Source organism: Metarhizium brunneum, chromosome 1 (assembly GCF_013426205.1).
Source record: "Metarhizium brunneum chromosome 1, complete sequence".
NCBI lineage: Eukaryota > Fungi > Ascomycota > Sordariomycetes > Hypocreales > Clavicipitaceae > Metarhizium > Metarhizium brunneum.
In genome coordinates, this window is record NC_089422.1 from 2,766,329 (window position 1) to 2,783,778 (window position 17,450).

At 53.8% G+C, this 17,450-nt stretch overlaps 5 protein-coding genes across 5 annotated transcripts; 1 reads left to right on the plus strand and 4 right to left on the minus strand.

Annotated features, from left to right (window-relative positions):
• Positions 1 to 1,014: 1,014 nt before the first annotated feature.
• Positions 1,015 to 2,847, minus strand: FUBP3 (Far upstream element-binding protein 3; the record flags this gene model as incomplete). The annotated part of the gene is made up of 4 exons (XM_066129650.1): positions 1,015 to 1,124; positions 1,184 to 1,328; positions 1,402 to 2,744; positions 2,802 to 2,847. 4 exons carry the CDS (start codon positions 2,845 to 2,847, stop codon positions 1,015 to 1,017), a joined length of 1,644 nt encoding a protein of 547 aa, XP_065985746.1.
• A 3,207-nt stretch (positions 2,848 to 6,054) lies between these two features.
• Positions 6,055 to 9,525, plus strand: bun107 (UBP9-binding protein bun107; the record flags this gene model as incomplete). The annotated part of the gene is made up of 6 exons (XM_014694177.1): positions 6,055 to 6,088; positions 6,300 to 6,381; positions 6,462 to 7,764; positions 7,830 to 8,040; positions 8,100 to 9,238; positions 9,304 to 9,525. The coding sequence occupies 6 exons, from the start codon at positions 6,055 to 6,057 to the stop codon at positions 9,523 to 9,525; spliced, it is 2,991 nt and encodes a 996-aa protein (XP_014549663.1).
• A 494-nt stretch (positions 9,526 to 10,019) lies between these two features.
• Positions 10,020 to 10,847, minus strand: G6M90_00g008460 (uncharacterized protein; the record flags this gene model as incomplete). Its single annotated transcript, XM_014694176.1, has 1 exon — positions 10,020 to 10,847. The coding sequence occupies one exon, from the start codon at positions 10,845 to 10,847 to the stop codon at positions 10,020 to 10,022; it is 828 nt and encodes a 275-aa protein (XP_014549662.1).
• Positions 10,848 to 11,379: 532 nt separating this feature from the next.
• On the minus strand, positions 11,380 to 11,805 carry G6M90_00g008470 (uncharacterized protein; the record flags this gene model as incomplete). Its single annotated transcript, XM_066129651.1, has 2 exons — positions 11,380 to 11,600; positions 11,679 to 11,805. 2 exons carry the CDS (start codon positions 11,803 to 11,805, stop codon positions 11,380 to 11,382), a joined length of 348 nt encoding a protein of 115 aa, XP_065986034.1.
• A 1,925-nt stretch (positions 11,806 to 13,730) lies between these two features.
• G6M90_00g008480 (uncharacterized protein) lies at positions 13,731 to 14,404 on the minus strand (the record flags this gene model as incomplete). The annotated part of the gene is made up of 2 exons (XM_014694174.1): positions 13,731 to 14,030; positions 14,144 to 14,404. The coding sequence occupies 2 exons, from the start codon at positions 14,402 to 14,404 to the stop codon at positions 13,731 to 13,733; spliced, it is 561 nt and encodes a 186-aa protein (XP_014549660.1).
• Positions 14,405 to 17,450: the final 3,046 nt, after the last annotated feature.

The following is a 17,450-nucleotide window of genomic DNA, read 5'->3' on the forward strand; positions in this document are numbered from 1 at the left end:
TCCAAGTCTCACAAGCACTCATCAGCTTCTGCCACGCTGATACCGTGTGCCTTGGATTTATAAACGACATTCGCAGGCACCCTGGCTGATCGCACGGGGTATAAGTCATCAGGCGGTTGTAGAATGCAAACTTGGGGGGAAAAAATTCTTCTCTCATGGACATCTTGCCTCCATATGGTGGGATTTGATCCATACACCGTGGTTGATATCTTGTCAAGATTCATGTCAGAGCCCGTCGGGTCAAGGGGGGCCCGCTCAGCACAGATAATCGGGATCCATACGACTGGCTTGTAATCTGGTTCCGAAGTCACATTCCGTCAAATGCCAGATCGAGATGGTACCAGTTGACGGATACAAGGCTCATCGTATGCCCTATCCCGGATTTCCGGTCAAGGTCTGCTCCATCTCATAGTGATACATCAGTAATATATCAGTTCAGTCGCTCAGCCAGTACAAATGCATCTGTGTAGGAGTGGCCACTTGCACAAATAAGGTCTAGGGGCTGAAAGCAGACGTGTCACCATGGCTTGTTTGATCCGTTTGGTTTCCGTAAACTGTCTTCCGCAGCAATGGTAGAGAAAGACGGCAAGGAGGCATGACGAAACAAAGTGAGACACGACTATTAGTTGAGGTTGATTTTCCCCACCATTCCCTGATGGCATGTTGGATGTTCTTTGTGAAAGGAAGAGGCACAACCAAGGGCAACGTTAAGAAATCATATGTTCATCAAATGCAGAAACGAGTTCGCGGCCAGGGGAAGGGTATCCTGGGTAGCAGTGTGTAAAGGGGGGTTGTAAGTGGCAACGTCAGATCAAGATAGGCTGTACATGCGTTCAAGCCATTAGAGTTCATGTAGCGTCAAGCGCGCGTCCAGGAATTAAGTTGATGTCAAATCAGGTCAAGGCACCTCAGAAAGTCCTCAGTCTGCGGTTGTGGCCACAGCCCAAGCTCGATCAAGTTCACCAAGTCTAGACGCGCAGGAGTCGGCATAATAGAATGGAGGGGTATCATCACTTAAGAGCCAGGGGCAGGGGCACCGGCTGGGGACCCGTCGCCATTCTGCTGTTGCTGTTGGTACATCAGGGACTGGTACCATAGGGCAACATAATTCTGGTATCCGCCATCTGTAATGACCATGTCAGATCTCGTCTAGAATAGGTCGAAAGAGGGAGCTGCTACTTACACTGGGCGTAAGGGTCCGAGGCGTCTTGGGAAGAAGCTGGTGGTGGGTTAGTAGAAGATGTATCAGGGCCTTGTGAATATGACGGCCGGTCGACATCTTGGTGTCCACGGCCACGTGGAGGACCACCGCTTCCACTCTTCTGTCTCTACAAGTATACATTAGCCCAACGTTGTCAAGAATGAAACTACAGAGTGAGGCTGTAGAGGTGTTTCACATACCACAGCATCAACCTTCTCATCAATGGCCAGTTTGGCACGGGCGATGCTATCTCGAGTGCCAATAAGGGCAATTTCTCTCTGAGTCTCGCCCGGACCAGAGGACTGGGCGACGTTGATCTTGCAACCAGTCGTATTTTGCATGTCACGGATGGTCTCTCCCCCTTTTCCTATGATCATGCCAACAGCATCGGACGGAACATAAACAGAGTCGTTAATCTTGTCCGGCCCAGCACTGCCAGTGGCATCCCTGGGAGGAGGCTCGGACCGAGGGACAACTACAGCAGTGGCCTTCTTCGCGGCTGGGCCATCGCCTCTGGTGTCGCTGTCGACGATTTCCAAGATGAAATCTTTAGCACGAGCTGCAGCCTCCACTGTGCCGATAAGATTCACCGGGCGCAATCCATTAACGCTCTTTGACTCCCCCACGATGTTGATATGGCAGCCAGACCTTTCTTGAAGATCGCGAATAGTCTCGCCTCCACGGCCAATGATTAGACCTACAGTCCGATCAGGGACCATGATTTGCATGTGGTCCTCACCATCTCGCAGCGCAGTAGCGCCGCCTTTGTTGGGATCACGATTCTTGTCCTGGGCGGGTCGGTTCAAGGCACCCATGCCACTGTCCTCGATGATTCGGTTGATGGCATCCTTGACTTCAGCGCGACGCGGTCGCGGACCCGAGATCCTGCACTGACGGAAAGGGCCGCCATCAGTGGCAGCAAGGAACTGTACACGGCAATTGGTATCTGCCTCAATGCGACGCAAGTTTTCACCCTGGCGGCCAATGATCAAGCCGACAAGGCTGGATTCGATTTGAATCGTCTCTGAATTGTCATCTCCTCCGCGTAGTGGCGACCTGTCTCGCCCCCCACCTCCACCTCCACGAGGCGAAAAGCGACTTCTCGAGGGAGGCGAGTAGGAGCGATCTCGCCCATACTCGCGGCCAGCTCCACCCCGACGGTCATCTCGGTACTCGCCACGAGGGGATCGGGACCGCGAACGTCGGTAACTGCGGTCGTTGGGGCGCGAATCCGCGCCGTAGACGAGTGGTCGATCATAAGACGTGGCGCCATTGTCGGCAGCGTATGCTCGTGCCTTGGAGACGATGGCATCAAAGTTCATAGTGCCCGAGGTAACTGGGCGGATGGCACTAAGATCAACGTTGCCACTGGATGCTGGGGCTGGGAGTCCATGACCAGATGCACCAAAAGCAGGGGCAGCTGTTGGGGGAGGAGCTTGATAGTGAGGAGGAGCTTGAGTGGATGAAGATGGAGGAGGGTACGACTGTCCGGGTGGACCAGGCGGTGTTTGCGATGAAGCTCCAGGGGGCGGGCGCTGAGCGGCTGGGGCGGACGTTAGAATGGCACATTGCGTGTTCAGGGTACTTTGCGAAATCTCACCTAATGCTGCAAGTATGCTCTGGATATCGGGATGCGAGTCTGCCATGGCGAATGACCCCGTGAGACGCTGTAGAGACGTGGGAATGGGACGGCGGCGGAAGACGGTGTTGGAGGTGAGAGAGAAGGAGCGACCTCCGGAGAAGGGAGAAGGGAGGAGGGTTGCCTTCGCGAAGGTTGTTGACGGCCAAAGGAAACGCTGTGGAAAATAACCGCGCCCGTATGAGCTTCGCTTTGTGATTCAAGTACGAGGACTGGCACGGGTGGTCGAAAAGAGCCGATGGAATAGCTGCTTGCGGTGGGCTCGAGGTTGGCAATGCCTCAAACGTCGGTAAATGGAGGGGGATCTCTGGAGCGAAGCCTCATGACCTTGGTCTCCTTCAGCGCGATGCATGTTGGCTAAATTTTCACCTGTTGCTACGGCCGGAAGAACTAGTGGCCGCCAGCACAAAGACGCCCGGGACAAGCACAGACCCGTCAGAACAGCTGCCAGGTACGAAGTCCGAGTCCCGTGACGACACCGTCCAAGTGGTGCCAACGTGGCTGGATCGATCCGCCCATCTCTCTCCTCCTCTGCTTACGCGGAAATGGCAAAAAGAGTCGACACAAAAGAAGACCCCATACAACACAGGAGATTCATGGTAAATTTAGATGGCGTGTGGCTATTTGGCGTCGTCATGCACGACCCATCTCGTGTGTCAATTGAGGGGATGAAATCGGCTGGTCCGACTAACTACCTACCTAGGTAGGTACTCGAGTGCCCAGGTACATAGGTGGTTGATGAATAACGGCAGTCTGTTTTCCCGTTTCGATCCAGTTGACGGTGGTGTCAAGTTACTCGGTATGCTCGGTACCGAGAAGCTGGTAGGCAGTGTCCGGCATAAGAAAAACAGCTTATCCTTTCCCTCCATTCCGTAGTCATGATCAAACCCTTGGGGTATCAGAAGCTCTATGCCAGGCACACCAGCTATGGTATGACTCGCATGAATGAGAGGAGACCTTGGGAGCGAGACAATGTGCCCACCACCACCAGCATCACACCATCCTATCGATACCGCGTGGCGCGTTCCTTGGTCTTGGTTCGTCTTGGTGGCGTGCGGCGTGAACAGGAAGGCTATGAGACGGTATGTAGCAGACATGACGCGGCCCAGCCAATAGACGGTGTAACAAGACTCTCGCAACCCCGAGTCACGACTACACGAGGGGAAGTTCGAGGTGACCAGAGCAAACGAAAAGTGCAAAGCCCAAACCCAATCCAAAAATAGGTGTGTGAGCAAAGTTCATTCAAGAAGCCTTGTGCTGCCCGCCAGGCACAAACGCCGAGTTATCCGGGTCATGTTCGTCGTGTCTACTCGCGGACTTGTCGTTAGATTCCGTGCCGCCGACGTGGGCATATTTAACCTGGGGTTTGCGTGACTACACGACCAAACTCGACGTTGCCAGCTACATATAGCTACTTGAACACCTTCAGCACCAGCTCCTCATCTCGGCCTGAGGTCCTTGAATCCCCTGCTCGCTTTCCGTTTTCCACTGACTGACAGCCGCAAAACGACGCCATCAGACACCGAATTATACGTCAATGTGTAGTCGAGTCCTGATCGAGTATCGGTGCAAGCACCAAGTATATCGAGGAAGCACAAAATGTTTTCGGGACCAATGCCCGGGGAGGAAAGACGAGATTACCAACGACTCAGACGACTGCCCACAATGTGAAGGCCAAAAAGGCATTCGATCAGCTAGGTGGTGCCCGGTGGGCTGCTGCTGCCGGTGCACCGTCATGTGAGAGATATTGGGAACCGTCACATCTCTACGACGAACCGAAAGTCGAGGTCGTAGTATGCAAGGCTGACAGAGTAGCACCAGATTGTTGATGCTGAGTTGCCTGCGTGTCTGCCGTCTACATTGACAACTTCAACAAAGAGGGGGCGACGTTTTATGACCATGGCCACAGCCCAGCAGAGTGGATGAGCGATATTTTGGAGCTGTTTGGCTAATTTGTATTTCCATTTGTATTTCATCTTGGCATGGAGTCTTATCAAAAGGTTCGGGCGGAAATTGAGCGTGGAATTCTGGATTTCGCGATGCGCTTGGGAGAGAATAATACAGTATTTCATACCTTGACCCTAACCTGGACTCTGGCTTGCCACGGAGTGCACAAACAGAGTGCCGGTAGTAGAAACAGGGATGTATTCTGCTTTCCTGTTAGATCTGGCGGCGGCCACGGCTCGGTTGAGTGATCAAAGCTCCTTGAACCTCGGGCTGCGTTGTGCTCACCGGCACGTTTCATCTCTCCGAATATTCTAGAATGGAAGCCGGCTGGATGTACTACTAGTAGTAGATGGCTCTCTTAACCGGGTTTTCGAGTCAGCCATGGGTGGATGGACAAGCCGAAGGGGAAATCAACGTCAGAAGAAGAGAGGCAGAGTGGGGATCTGGGGTCGGACAAGGACAAGGACGCCTTGGGCAAAACACGACACGAGGCAAACGACAAGACACCTGGTTTTAGCATGGCGTTTGGTGCAAAGGCATGTCTGTCTAGTCGAGGCCCATCCGATGCGCTGAAGAGAGATGGAAGAGCGACGGTAGAGCCTGGTCGAGTCTGTGCGTAATATGTCTGGTAATGTTTTAGCCTAAAAGGTTGCTAAACTCTGCAACGACATCTGGACTTGGAGACCACATGTGCAGACACCAGACCACGCCAGGCTGCTGTAGATTTATTAGCACTGAGCATGGAACCCTGCGGGGCCCCTGGAGCTGGGGCCGAAGCTGGAGCTGGAACTAGCACTTGACTTGTTTCCAGCTGGCTGTTTTAGGCCAAGGCTAGCACTCATCTGGTTGAACCGTCTGGTCCGGTGGAAGCCGCAGCCCACATGGGCACGGCGAGGCAGGGCAACATCAATTGATGTCAACTACCTAGGTACGTAGTACTCCGTCTGGTGGTATTATGCATACTTGACGTCTAAGACTGGGCAAGAGCAGAGCGCCATTCGATGCTGCTCCTGCTCCTCGAGACCGGCACTGGGCTGATTCCCCCTCCCCCTCGCGCCGCTCCATGCAGCCAGGACCCCGGATTGCCAGGCTGCATGTGGCAGGCGGCCAGCTTCCCCGATTCCCCATACCGAGTACGACCAGAACTCGTCGGCCGTCTGTCTGATCTGCTTGCGGCTCCATCTCTCTACATTTGCAACGACATCATACCGCCCTTTTTTGTTCATGCACTTCTTGCTGGCGGTTGCTGACAGTATACGCATGCGCCATGGCCAAGAAGGCCCGCCAGAGAATCAGCTATGGTACGTGCTTGAGCCTGGAGTATCAGTTGCCGCTCGGCCATCCTTAATAAATCCCAATGGCTTTTGTTGTGTTGGGGCAAGTCACGACAATGCCATGACAGGCTTGCCCCGCACGCGAGCTTCTCCCACATCGTCCAAGACATTTGTGCTGCCCGCAGAATAAATGTCTGTCGATTCAAACGCTGACTGCGATTCCTCGTCCCGCGTACAGTTCTCGAGAATGCCAAATCGTCCGAGGGTGGCCATCGTTTGGGCGTAAATGGCCTTGCTGTCGATACGGACAATGGCATCCTGTAAGCTCTCGTGCCTGACCGCATACATGCTCAACCGTTGGCCGTTCCACTGACTCGAGGCATAAATATACTTGATGTAGCTACTCTGGTGGACGAGATGGCATCGTCTGCGCCTGGGACCTCGACCTCGACCTGAGACGACCCTCTACCGACACCCATGATTCGGCAGACAAGACTCGGTCCCGAAGCAAATTCCGCGCCCAAGCACAGCCTCACACACATTGGATAAACGACATTACCCTGGCGCAGAACAACACTGCCTTGGTCTCAGCGTCGTCAGATCTTACGGTCAAGGTATGGCGACCACACTCGGAGGAGGACTGCACGCGCACAGTCGCAATCGGAGAGCACGCTGATTACGTGAAATGTGTCGCCACGCCTCCCGCCAGCATCAATGCCAACTGGGTTGCTTCGGGTGGTTTGGATCGCAAAATTTGCCTCTGGGATCTCAACGGAGCCGGAAAGACGCTCGAGGTTGACGTCAAGGGTGAGGAGATACTCGAGAAGGGATCTGTGTACGCCCTCGCAGTGAGTCGTGACATTATGGCCAGCGGCGGACCCGAGAAGACGATTCGACTCTACGATCCTCGAACCGGCGACAAGGTCTCTAAATTGGTTGGCCACTTGGACAACATTAGATCCATTTTAATTGACGACTCTGGTGACATCATCCTGAGTGCCAGTGCCGACAAGACAATCAAGATGTGGAGTGTCAAGGGCGGTCGCTGCATGTACACTTTTACAATGCACGACGAAAGCATTTGGTCCCTGTTCTCCGAGGACCCAAGTCTCGGCATATTTTACAGCAGTGATCGGTCTGGCCTTGTAGCCAAGACGGATGTTCGAGGCAGCATGGAAGATTTGGATAACGGGCTGAGTTTGGCGGTTGCACAGGAGCACTGTGGCGTGTCCAAGGTTGTCGCCGCCGGCGGTCACGTTTGGACGGCTACAAACCGGTCTTCAGTCAATCGTTGGGGAGATATAGATACCGACACAGACGCCTGCTTACCAGAGCCATTCCGTCATCAGAGGGCTGCCTCGGCAGCGTCCAACAAGCTTCGACAAGCTACAGTAGCTGGTGCTCAGGCGACAAGCAACAAGGAAATCCCATCCGAGTCTATTCTCCGTATTTCCAACACTGCTGTGTTCCCTGCCCGCGGCGTCGTCGATGCCGAGCCCAACAACTTGAATGAGTCGTTGACTAGGCGTGGATCCGAAGTCGTGGTAGAGCAACCCGATCCGGAAGTAAAGCCAATTCATCAAACACCAGAAGAGACCATCGAAGGCCAGTTTGGGCTTTTGAAACACAAGATGCTCAATGATAGGAGAAGGGTGTTGACATTGGATACTGCCGGTGATGTCCTGCTTTGGGATCTCCTTGCTGTAAGTCTTATATCGTCAGGCTGACGGCACGATCCACCACGTTTTCTAACAGGTTGCTCTTGCAGTGCAAGCCAGTCCAGAGCTTCGGCAAACAGCATCTGGAAGATGTCGAGGCCTTGGTCAACACTCGTGAAGCTGTGGCGCCATGGTGCTCAGTGGACTTGAGCTCTGGCAATCTTACAGTTGTGTTGGAACCTTTCAACTGCTTCGATGCCGAGATATACGCCGACGAGTTGAAGTTAGACGAGCCTGTAGAGTTCAGGGAAGACCAAAGAAGTATGAAAAGCCAATACTAGCAGTTTGGGTGTCTCTTCTCGAGCTAACGTGCTCTGCAGTCAGCCTTGGAAGGTGGATCTTGAGATATCTCTTCTCGAATCTGATTGACGAAGAAATCAAGCGCGACGAAAGATACCGGCAGAAATTAAACGAAGAGGTCTCCAGGAACCAAGCCGCCGGTCGAGCCAATGCACCTACGTCGATTGATATTCCTCCGTCAAATGTCTCGAACTGGGACAAGCCCGATCAACTTGCCACGCCTCGAGCTAACGGCTCACAACTACACCAGGGCACTCCTGGCTTGGCAATTGGCCTTGCAACTCCTGCGCCTGGAGCCGCACTTCCTGGCGTACCTGAAGAGGTGGTATCTAGCCCTTTAAGCCCTACCGAAAAGGGAAATACCGCAGACAAAGACGATTACTTTGCTGGCGGTAGTGCTGTTGGGCCCGGTGCTCCAGCGACAGAGTCATCGGAAATGAAGACTTCGACGGATAATGGCAATGAGAAGGGCAAGGACAAGGCGAGTGACACAGCCAAGTTACCCGGCAGCACCTTTGGGAAGAAGTTCCGAATATCCTTCAGCAGCAAGAAACTAGGGCGATCATCTTCCCAGGCGACGCAAGATAAGCCCGTGGTGGTTGACGAAAAGGCTGAGGAGTCAGAATCATCTTCCACAAATGAAAAGGAAGTGGACGATAGCTTTTGGGGGGTTATCCAGAAGATCCGCAACGATTACGATAAGCAGCTTGCCGACGCTCCGGAGAAACTTATCGAAACTAAAGTAACGCCCAGTCTTCCTAGTGAGACCCCTGTGCTAAAGCTCCCGCCGGGAACCAAGATCATTATCCAAGAGGAGATGTCTGGTGGTAGCGCCAATGTGTATCAAGGGACGGTCGAGAATGTTGGCAAGGACGCTGACATTATTGAACAGAAAGCCCCAATGTGGCTCGGGGACGTGTTACTGCAAAATCTCGTCCCGTTCAAGGAGCCTGTCAAAATTTCATTTGTTCTTCATCCCATGGGGGGCTTGATCGCTCTGTCCCCGGCAGATGGAAATAACAGATTAAACGCCAACAGAATGTTGCGTGTCAAGAAGATCTTGGCTTACGTTGCCGAAAGGATTGAGGAAGTGCCCGAGGAACCACAACCTAATGCTCTGCCTCCTGAAAAATATTTGGAACTGTATTGTAATGATCAGGTGAGTTCTTGTATCCTACTGACAGTAAAATGGGTGTGGCTTCAACTAACTACTTCTTCTCGCAGCTCCTTGACCCGCTGATGAGCCTTGCAACGATCCGTACGCATGTGTGGAAGAGCGGTAACGACGTCGTCTTGTACTACAAGGCCAACGGACGCAAGGAGATTATACCGCCCAAGCCTGCATCATCGATAATCCCTGCAGATACGCCCGGGGCCCCGAGTCCCTTGGGTGCGCCAACAGCAGCATCTGAATCTACTACTTCTACAACGACAGCAGTGACATAAAGAAACGGCCGTCGAGATGGAGATATTTTTGGTTGTCGGGTGAGAAAGACTTGGCGATAACGTTCAAACGACCGGCACACCCCCTTGATTGTTTTGCCCTCCTTCTAAAGTTTAATTAATCATGCACTTGGAGCACAAGACACATCATTTTTAGCCACATTTCCAGGTTTATGTGTAAGCGGCAATGGCAATACCCTCAGCGCTATACCGTGTTTTTGTCCGCTCTCTTCATAATATATGTCGGGCTTTTATCATACAAAGCGTGGCCCAGCTGCAGGGCTATAGAGCGAGTAGTGCAGCTTAGACTAGCCAGCAACAAAGAATAAAGAAGTCTATACATCTAAATGCTCTCTCCATCTTTTCCACTTGCCGCATATCGTACAGCGTAAACCCCCTGCATGTTGTGTAGAAACAGTCTCTCCTGTCCCTGTTGACTGTTGAACAAGCAAGCCAACCAGGCGGAGGAAGAGAGTATGTGTTTGTAGATTGTCGTGTCATGAAATGGTCCTCATGGTATTGATAGCCCACTGGTAGCTCCCCAGGAAAATGGCACCGCCAATAGAAATCCAAGTCACTCTGGGCGCAATGCCGGCAAAGAACGGTCGAAGACCCTCTTGCTTGACCATGGTCCCAAACACCTCTGCCACGGAGACCCGGTCCTTGGACAACATGACCCTCGTCTTCAACACGTCCAGGGGGGTCGTAGCCGCGGCCGAAATACCGCCGGCGACGCTGCCGAAGACGGCGCTCTCGGCAGCGGCCACGTCCTCGCCGGCCGTCCTCCCCTTCCTCCGCCACGACTTCATGGCCTCCCACAGCGGAAACTGTATAACGGTAAACGGCACCTCCCGGAAGACGGTGATGCCCCAGCCCCGGTACAGCTCCCTCCACACGGCGCCGAGCCCGCGCGCCGAGCGCTGCGACAGGATGGCGGCCAGCGCGGCCCTCGACGAGCCGCCGTGCAGCCCTGCCTGCGCCCGCTGCTTGACCACCTCTGTCGGCACGCGGACCGCGCACGCGGCCACCTCGCCCAGGCTCGCGGCCACCATGTGCGCGACGGCGTCGGGCACCGCCGCGCGCGCCCTGAGGAACCCCTTGGCCGTCTCGTACGTGCAGAAGAAGAAGGCCGCGCCGGGCGCGGACCCGACCACCGCCGAGCCTATCCCGCGGTATATTCCGGAGAAGCCGCCAGAGGGGAAGAAGCCGGCCGACGACTGGAGCCGGGTTTTCAGCGTGTCGAGCGGGAAGAGCGAGAGGTCGACTGTCGTCCCGGCGAGGGCGCCTGCCAACAGGGCGGACTGGAAGGGTGGCGGATTGGACATGATTTATTTGTTTTCTCTTGGGGTGTTGGAATCGTAGGGTCAAGTTGGTGGGGTAGTAGGGAGGATTGGAGAACAGGCCGAAGCCTGAGTTCTCTCTTTTTTTGTCCTTGTTTTTTTGTTTTCTAAAAAAAAAGGGCGAGGTGGTTCGTCGAGGATGCCTTTTGAGCACGAGGCCAATTGAAGCTTCTCAGCAGCCGAAAATGACGGCCCTTATCGATAGCGGATTGCGCCTGGCTCCGAGGTTCGGAGCCGAGACGCAGATACCCTGGACCGCGGGTAACCGTCTAGATGCACATACTCGACACTTTGCAACGAAGAGTACTGGGTGGTTTATTTATTTTCCGGTCAGTTTATTATTTTATTCAGATGACAGATGGGGGTGATGAATCGAGATACAAGCTCCAACTTTCAATTTTTGCTGGCGTATAGACCTGCAGATTGGGACACCAAATACGACAAGTATATACATACACACAGCCCAAGAAACCTCCATCAACCTCACACCAAGGTGCCCGAACCGCGACAAGCCCACCTACATGCCATCGCGCACGCTGGTCCCCGACCTGGACGACTCCTCGGCAGACCTCTTCGTGCGCTCCTGCAGCCTGGAAATGTCCTCGCGCCCCGACGACGCCCGGTCCGCCTTGACGGCCTCCTCGCTGTCAGACGCGAGCTCGGGCTTCCAGTGGCCAGCGCCCTTCTTCTGCTTGGCCAGCGAGTCTCGCTTGTGCCTGTCGTAGTCGGCGTCTGTCTCTACACGGGGCGCGCACGCGGTTAGCAAGGAGATTTCTTCACATGATGTACGCACACGTCGGCGGAGCAAGCACATACGGCTGGACGACTCCTTCAAACCAAGTCGAGTGCTCGTCGAGATGCGGAACCCCCGTCCGACGACACACGTAGTCCTGCTGGCGGCCCTCATGGCACCGAGGCCAGCGGCGCTTCGTGCTGACATCATAGTGAAGGGATATCGAATGGCCCGGGTCAATGGAAGTAGCTGGCGTGAGTTGTTGTCGCCTGGTTCAAAATGGGCTGGTACAGACAACAAACGGGGGGAAAGAAAAAAGTGTCCTGAGCAAGACCAAGAGCGTGTTAAAGGGATGAGAAACAATCTGCGCCTATTGGAGAATGCTCAACTGCTAAATACCGAGCTTTCCCTACATCATCGTCGATGGGTTGGCTCGATCGAACTTCATGTGGAGAGGCACTGACAGACTCTTGACGTCATCATTGCGATGCATCTCGGGACCGACGCCAATCCATGGCTGCCCCGTCTCCTTCCAGCCATCATTATCGAAATGGACGGCTAAGCTTGCATGTCTTAACTGCCCATAATATCGAGTGGCCCAACATTAACCTCGCCAACAGCACCTCGCAGGCCATGGGCATCAACTTGTTGGACCAACCCTATACTGGCTGGGGAATTGGCATTAGAGTTCCGATTGCATCTTGCCACGCTGTCAAGTCCAGCATCCAACATCCACATCACACAGCAGCACACAAGACACACCCATGGCTTTCTTGAACGTATCGTATATTCTCATCGCAGCAGGCCATGCAGGCCGCGGTATCGCAACCTCAATAATAGTAGTGTAAAGCCATAAAACCACCGTATCCAGGAAAACATGCTCGCAACAACCAGCCCAAGTATCAGATCCCAGCATATTTGCAACACCAGGGCACGACGGCCCAAGAAATCCCAAAGAACCCGACCCGCAAAACCAGGTAATGTCGTAGCTGAGCCACCCCTAAAAACAACACCCATATGCTTTGCAAAATAACAACCATGGCCCATCCCAGTGAACACAAGAACTAGCTCCGATATGCCAAAATGGAGCCGCTTTCTCTTTCAAAAAACACGCCCGTCTTGTAAACCCAACGTGTCGTACAATAAACAGAAAAACAGGCAAGCCTCTTCGTCATTCAGTTGCACATTCGGCATCTTTCCAACAAACCCTGCACGGCTATCAAGTGAATCAAGAAAAAAAAGGAACCAACTCCCCGTAAGTAAATCCAGAAGAGCCCTGACCCCATATGAACAATGGCAATGCGCGCAAAAGACACACTAGACCGCTAAATCTTTGCCAACCACTACTCGCCGAAACCCATACCCATATTTGATTTTCAACCGAGAACACAAGTCGTTTGCCCCAACGCTTTCATTGTACAGAAAGCCCCTTTCTATATCTTCTTTTGAGAAGTTTTCCCTTGTTGATGAATTCATAACCCATAACTGTAAAAGTAGGGCAATAAAACATTTGAGGTAGAATAGAACAGTTCGTCATCGCACACGCTCCAATAATAAAAGGATGAAAATATGCCGGAAAAAGTCGTGAGGTTTTTTTATAAAAAAAAAGTTGCCAACTCCACTGTCGGTCTCCATGCAGCAGAATTCCAAATAATATAATGAGAATGCAAACGCCCAACTGGTGAGGATTGGCCTCATCTTGCGAGACGAACACCTGCTAAGTGTGTGTATTGAAACGGAAGACAAAAGGGCGAAAAAAATGGTATCGCTTTGAAAAACCGAGCCGAATTCGAGTCCCTCGCGGATATATGTCGATGAAAAGGTGGTGGTTTATGTCGATTAATTAAGCTCTTGTACATGTTGTATAGAGGTGTGAAGCTGCGAGAGACCCAGCAGTCGAGCCAGGCCACAGTGAATACATCTATCCCCGAGGAACTACCCCGCCAGGAAGAAAACGGTACCGTCCATCTTCGACAATTTGTTTTCGTAGAGGTGGCCGCCAAGATGAACAGTCTCCTGAAAGAAAACATGAATTGAAGCGTCAACTTAAAATACAGTGCATGGAGAACGGCAGTAGGGTCGTGGGTCCGGCAACGCATCCATCAAGGACACGTGACGCGAACCCCAACATCATTCTACCACCGTCGGCCAAGGGACTGCTGCATCGCGGCGGGCGATACTGACGGGGACGGGCTAGACATGGTGATACCAGTAGCTGGGTTGATGATGGGGATGGCGTTGCGGCCGCGGGTGGCCGAGGGCTGGTGTATTTTAAGGTTCGAATGCTGAGTCTGAAAGCTAGGAGGAATGAAGGCAGCCGATGTCGAGTTCAGAGAAAAGCCAGGCGCAACGGTTTGCGGCTGTTGCGTTGGTGAAGATTCGGGAGAATTGCTGGCCAGCGACGATCGCTCAGAAGCACTCGAAATGGAGACCAGCTGTCAAGGGATGGAAGAGTCAGACTCTGCAAGCATGCCAAAAACCTGGAAGGGGAAAGCCGCTTGCACTGGAGGAATATGACGGCCACGCCATTACTTCTGTCTCTACTTACATCAGTCTCGGTCAGGAGGTTGGGGCAAAACTCGAGATCATCCTCGAGCTCGAAGGAGCGGCCAGCTTCGAACTTCATACGAAAGGCAGAGAGGGCAGCAGACTCGTTCAGATCCTTCATGCTGCGAGCGCCTCGGAACTGCCTCTGAGCGTTCTGTGAAACGGACAAGCGAGGGGCTCTGCGATTGCGGTGGCCGCCGTGGTTGTGCGACATGGGCGCGCCGTGAACCGCCTGCGTATTGTAGTGGTAGTATGAAGCCATGATAGATATCTTTGTCTGTTTTCCCTGTATGACAAATGGCGAATCGTCGGCGTCTATGAAAGTATATGTCTCCAGCCGCAAATGTATTGTGTTGTGATTGGGGGTGCTGCAGCTCTGGTAGTATGCACGTTGGTTTGTTGTGGGTGTGAGAAGCTGACAACAATTGTCGGGGGATTAATATCGAGTAGCTACAGATGGACCGCACGAGGCTATCAAATCGTACGAGGAGAGTCTTGAAGAGGTCTAGGAAAGACAGCGACGTGAAGAATGTATAGGACAAAGAAGAAAGGGGGGAGTTAGGATAGAGGTAGAGAGAGGGAGTTGAGATGAAAGGTTCGAGATCGTGTGTGCGTGCGTGCGTTGTATGTAGGTGTGTGTGGGTGAGGAGGAAGAGAGAGGAATGGGAAGCGGGCAGATGGTAAGGCGAGGAACACACAGGTCAGGATAAGATTGCACCTGGACGCAGGCAACTGGGAGCGGTCGAAGGCGGGTGGGTGGTGGGCAGGTGCGGACGCAGACGCTGGTGGAAGTTGCAGGTCGGAACCGGGCCCAGCGAGCAGGAGCGCCTCGAACAACGGGATTTTGTTGGTTGGGGACCAGAAAAGGTGGGGATATGAGGGTCCCAGTGAGCCTGTGTTGATGAGGGCGGCGAATAGGAGCACGAGGGGGCTGGTGGGTACCAGTCCCACAGGACTTTGCCACTACAGCAGGCATTCCGTAGTGATTGGGCAGGCTGGCAGGCCCGCTAGACTTGATATGGCATGGAGCAAGCGCCAGTGCTCGCCAGTGCTCGCCAGTGCTGTCGTTTACGGGCGGGGGCCGTCCGTTAGACCCGCTAAACATACAGTGTCTGACAAGCTTGTCGCACGCGGGGCCCACAGAACCCTTGCCCGCGCCGGTTTTTGTGTGGCCGAGTCTGGTTGAGGCAGAGGCTCAGAGGCTCCTCCGGCGATCCATTGACGCCTGGGCTCCCACTTCCCACGCTCCGACGCTCCATCGTGCTGCACCGGGCTGTCTAGGCTGCATGCCTTCAGGGTTCTTCAAGCCGCTGGGCACTTGACTGGTCTTGGTAGCTTCAGGGACTCGCGATGCAATGCAGAGCCGATCAATTGATCCCGAAGCGGCCTGCTCCCACACACCTTGTCCTCACCCTCCCTCCTGAACCCGCTTGCCTCCCTGCCTCTCGTCCGACCGCGCCGTAGCCGCCTTTGTCGCGGGTTTCCTCTGGCTGTTGGAACGGCAGACTGGTACTTCAGCCGCGGCAGATACTTGCGCCAGGGTGGCGGCAGACAGCTCAAGGCGGGTAGCGGCGCATCATTCGTGACAAGACGGAGCTGAAGGTGCACCCCGATGTAGCTTTGCACTGCCCGGCGCCTGCGATGATGCCGTCAAGTCACCCTCCGTCCCTCACTGCAATTGCATCGCCGCCGCCGGTTGGCCCCTAGTCCAAGATGGCGAGATGACGGGCTACTCGACCTCGACCGTTTTGAGTTGGCTAACCTTCTAGTGTATCAAGGGACACTCGGAACCACCACGAGGCCTCCTCTCCGCCTTTCCACCGTGCCGCCACAGTGCCATCAGTTACGCAGCTCAATGCTCTCTATTCTTGTGACCCAACATTCAAGTTGACAGCCATATTTGACTTTGAATCCCCATTCCAGTCTGTTTCTGAGCGATAATAAGCATCGCTTGCCCTCTGCCCGTCGTGGCCCATGGCTATCCATGTGCTGCGTGCCTGCGTCAGTCAAGGGACCCGCCGTACGGCTCAACAGTGAGGTCTTGCAGCGCGCTCTCCCCATTAATGAGCTGCTCGAGCCCCACAATGTACCACGACTGGCATTGGCAATAGCCCTCCGCATGGGGTGTTGGGGCACTACGAGACTGGCTAACATGTTTCGTGCGTTGGGTCAATGTCTGGTGCTGCGAGTGTAACAATAACAAAAGGGAATCCGATTTCCCCGAGGCACGCGAGCATGACGTCCGGCACGGAGTATGTACATGGTCAGACTTGTCAGTCATTCCGTCTTATTTTATTCATAATATTTTGAGGGCATCATATTAGATTCCAGCAGCTGTTGGATAGCCATGCTGAGCGAGCAGAAGGGTCAATGCGGCTCACTTTCAATGCCCCCAGCCAGGTCACGCAGCCGACGCGGCACCATCATGCCAGGCACCAAACTCGCACAAACAGACACACTGCACCAGCGGGCCGCTCCAATGCAGCTTATTAGCCTCTGGGGGAATCACCAGAGGCGCTATCAAGATCGCCTGCGCAGCCTACTTAGTACTTAAGTACTTACTTACTTAACTAGTGTGTAGTACCTGCTTAGTACTAAGTAGTAGGCGCCTAGTACTCCGTAGTACTCAAGTCCACATGTACCGACATTCTAAGCCCTAGCGTCTGGTGGCAATCAATATCAAAGTGGCCAGCCAAGCACGCAGTTGTCAGGCAACATTGAACCCGGGCACTCAAGCAGGCACGGGCAGTGCGAAGGCGACTTGACATTGAAGACAGGGGCCCAATGTTCGCCGCCAGGCCCCCCTTACCCGCTTTTTCCTCTCGATTTTGGCGCTGAAGCGGTCTGTTGACCTGCTGAAATTGCTTCAGCTCCACCGCGTCGTCACCGCAAACCCCCCGAGAGCAGCACGTTTTTCAGGACGTGATCGAACATTGAATGCTTTCGTCTCTCCAGGTCGTCTCTCGTCTCCCTGATTCTTCTGCCTGGTGGACTCTATGGGGAGAAATTGATACATACGTCCGTACAGACTCCGTATTCCTCCCTAGCTCAGGCGCTGCGTTTCGGCATCCCACTCCCGTACATGCTAACTTGCCATGATTACTCCGTATTTCGCTACTCCGTACGCAATCAGCTACTCAAGTTGGTCACGCTGACGGACCATGAATGAAACCGTCTCCTCTCAGCGCCACCAGGTGAAACGGTTCAAGCATTTGTGTGGGGTCGCTCTGCATTGTGCCGTCAGGAGCTCAATCCATCGAAAATGGACCAAGGTGAATACTCCGCTATATGTACCTTGGGTAAGACTC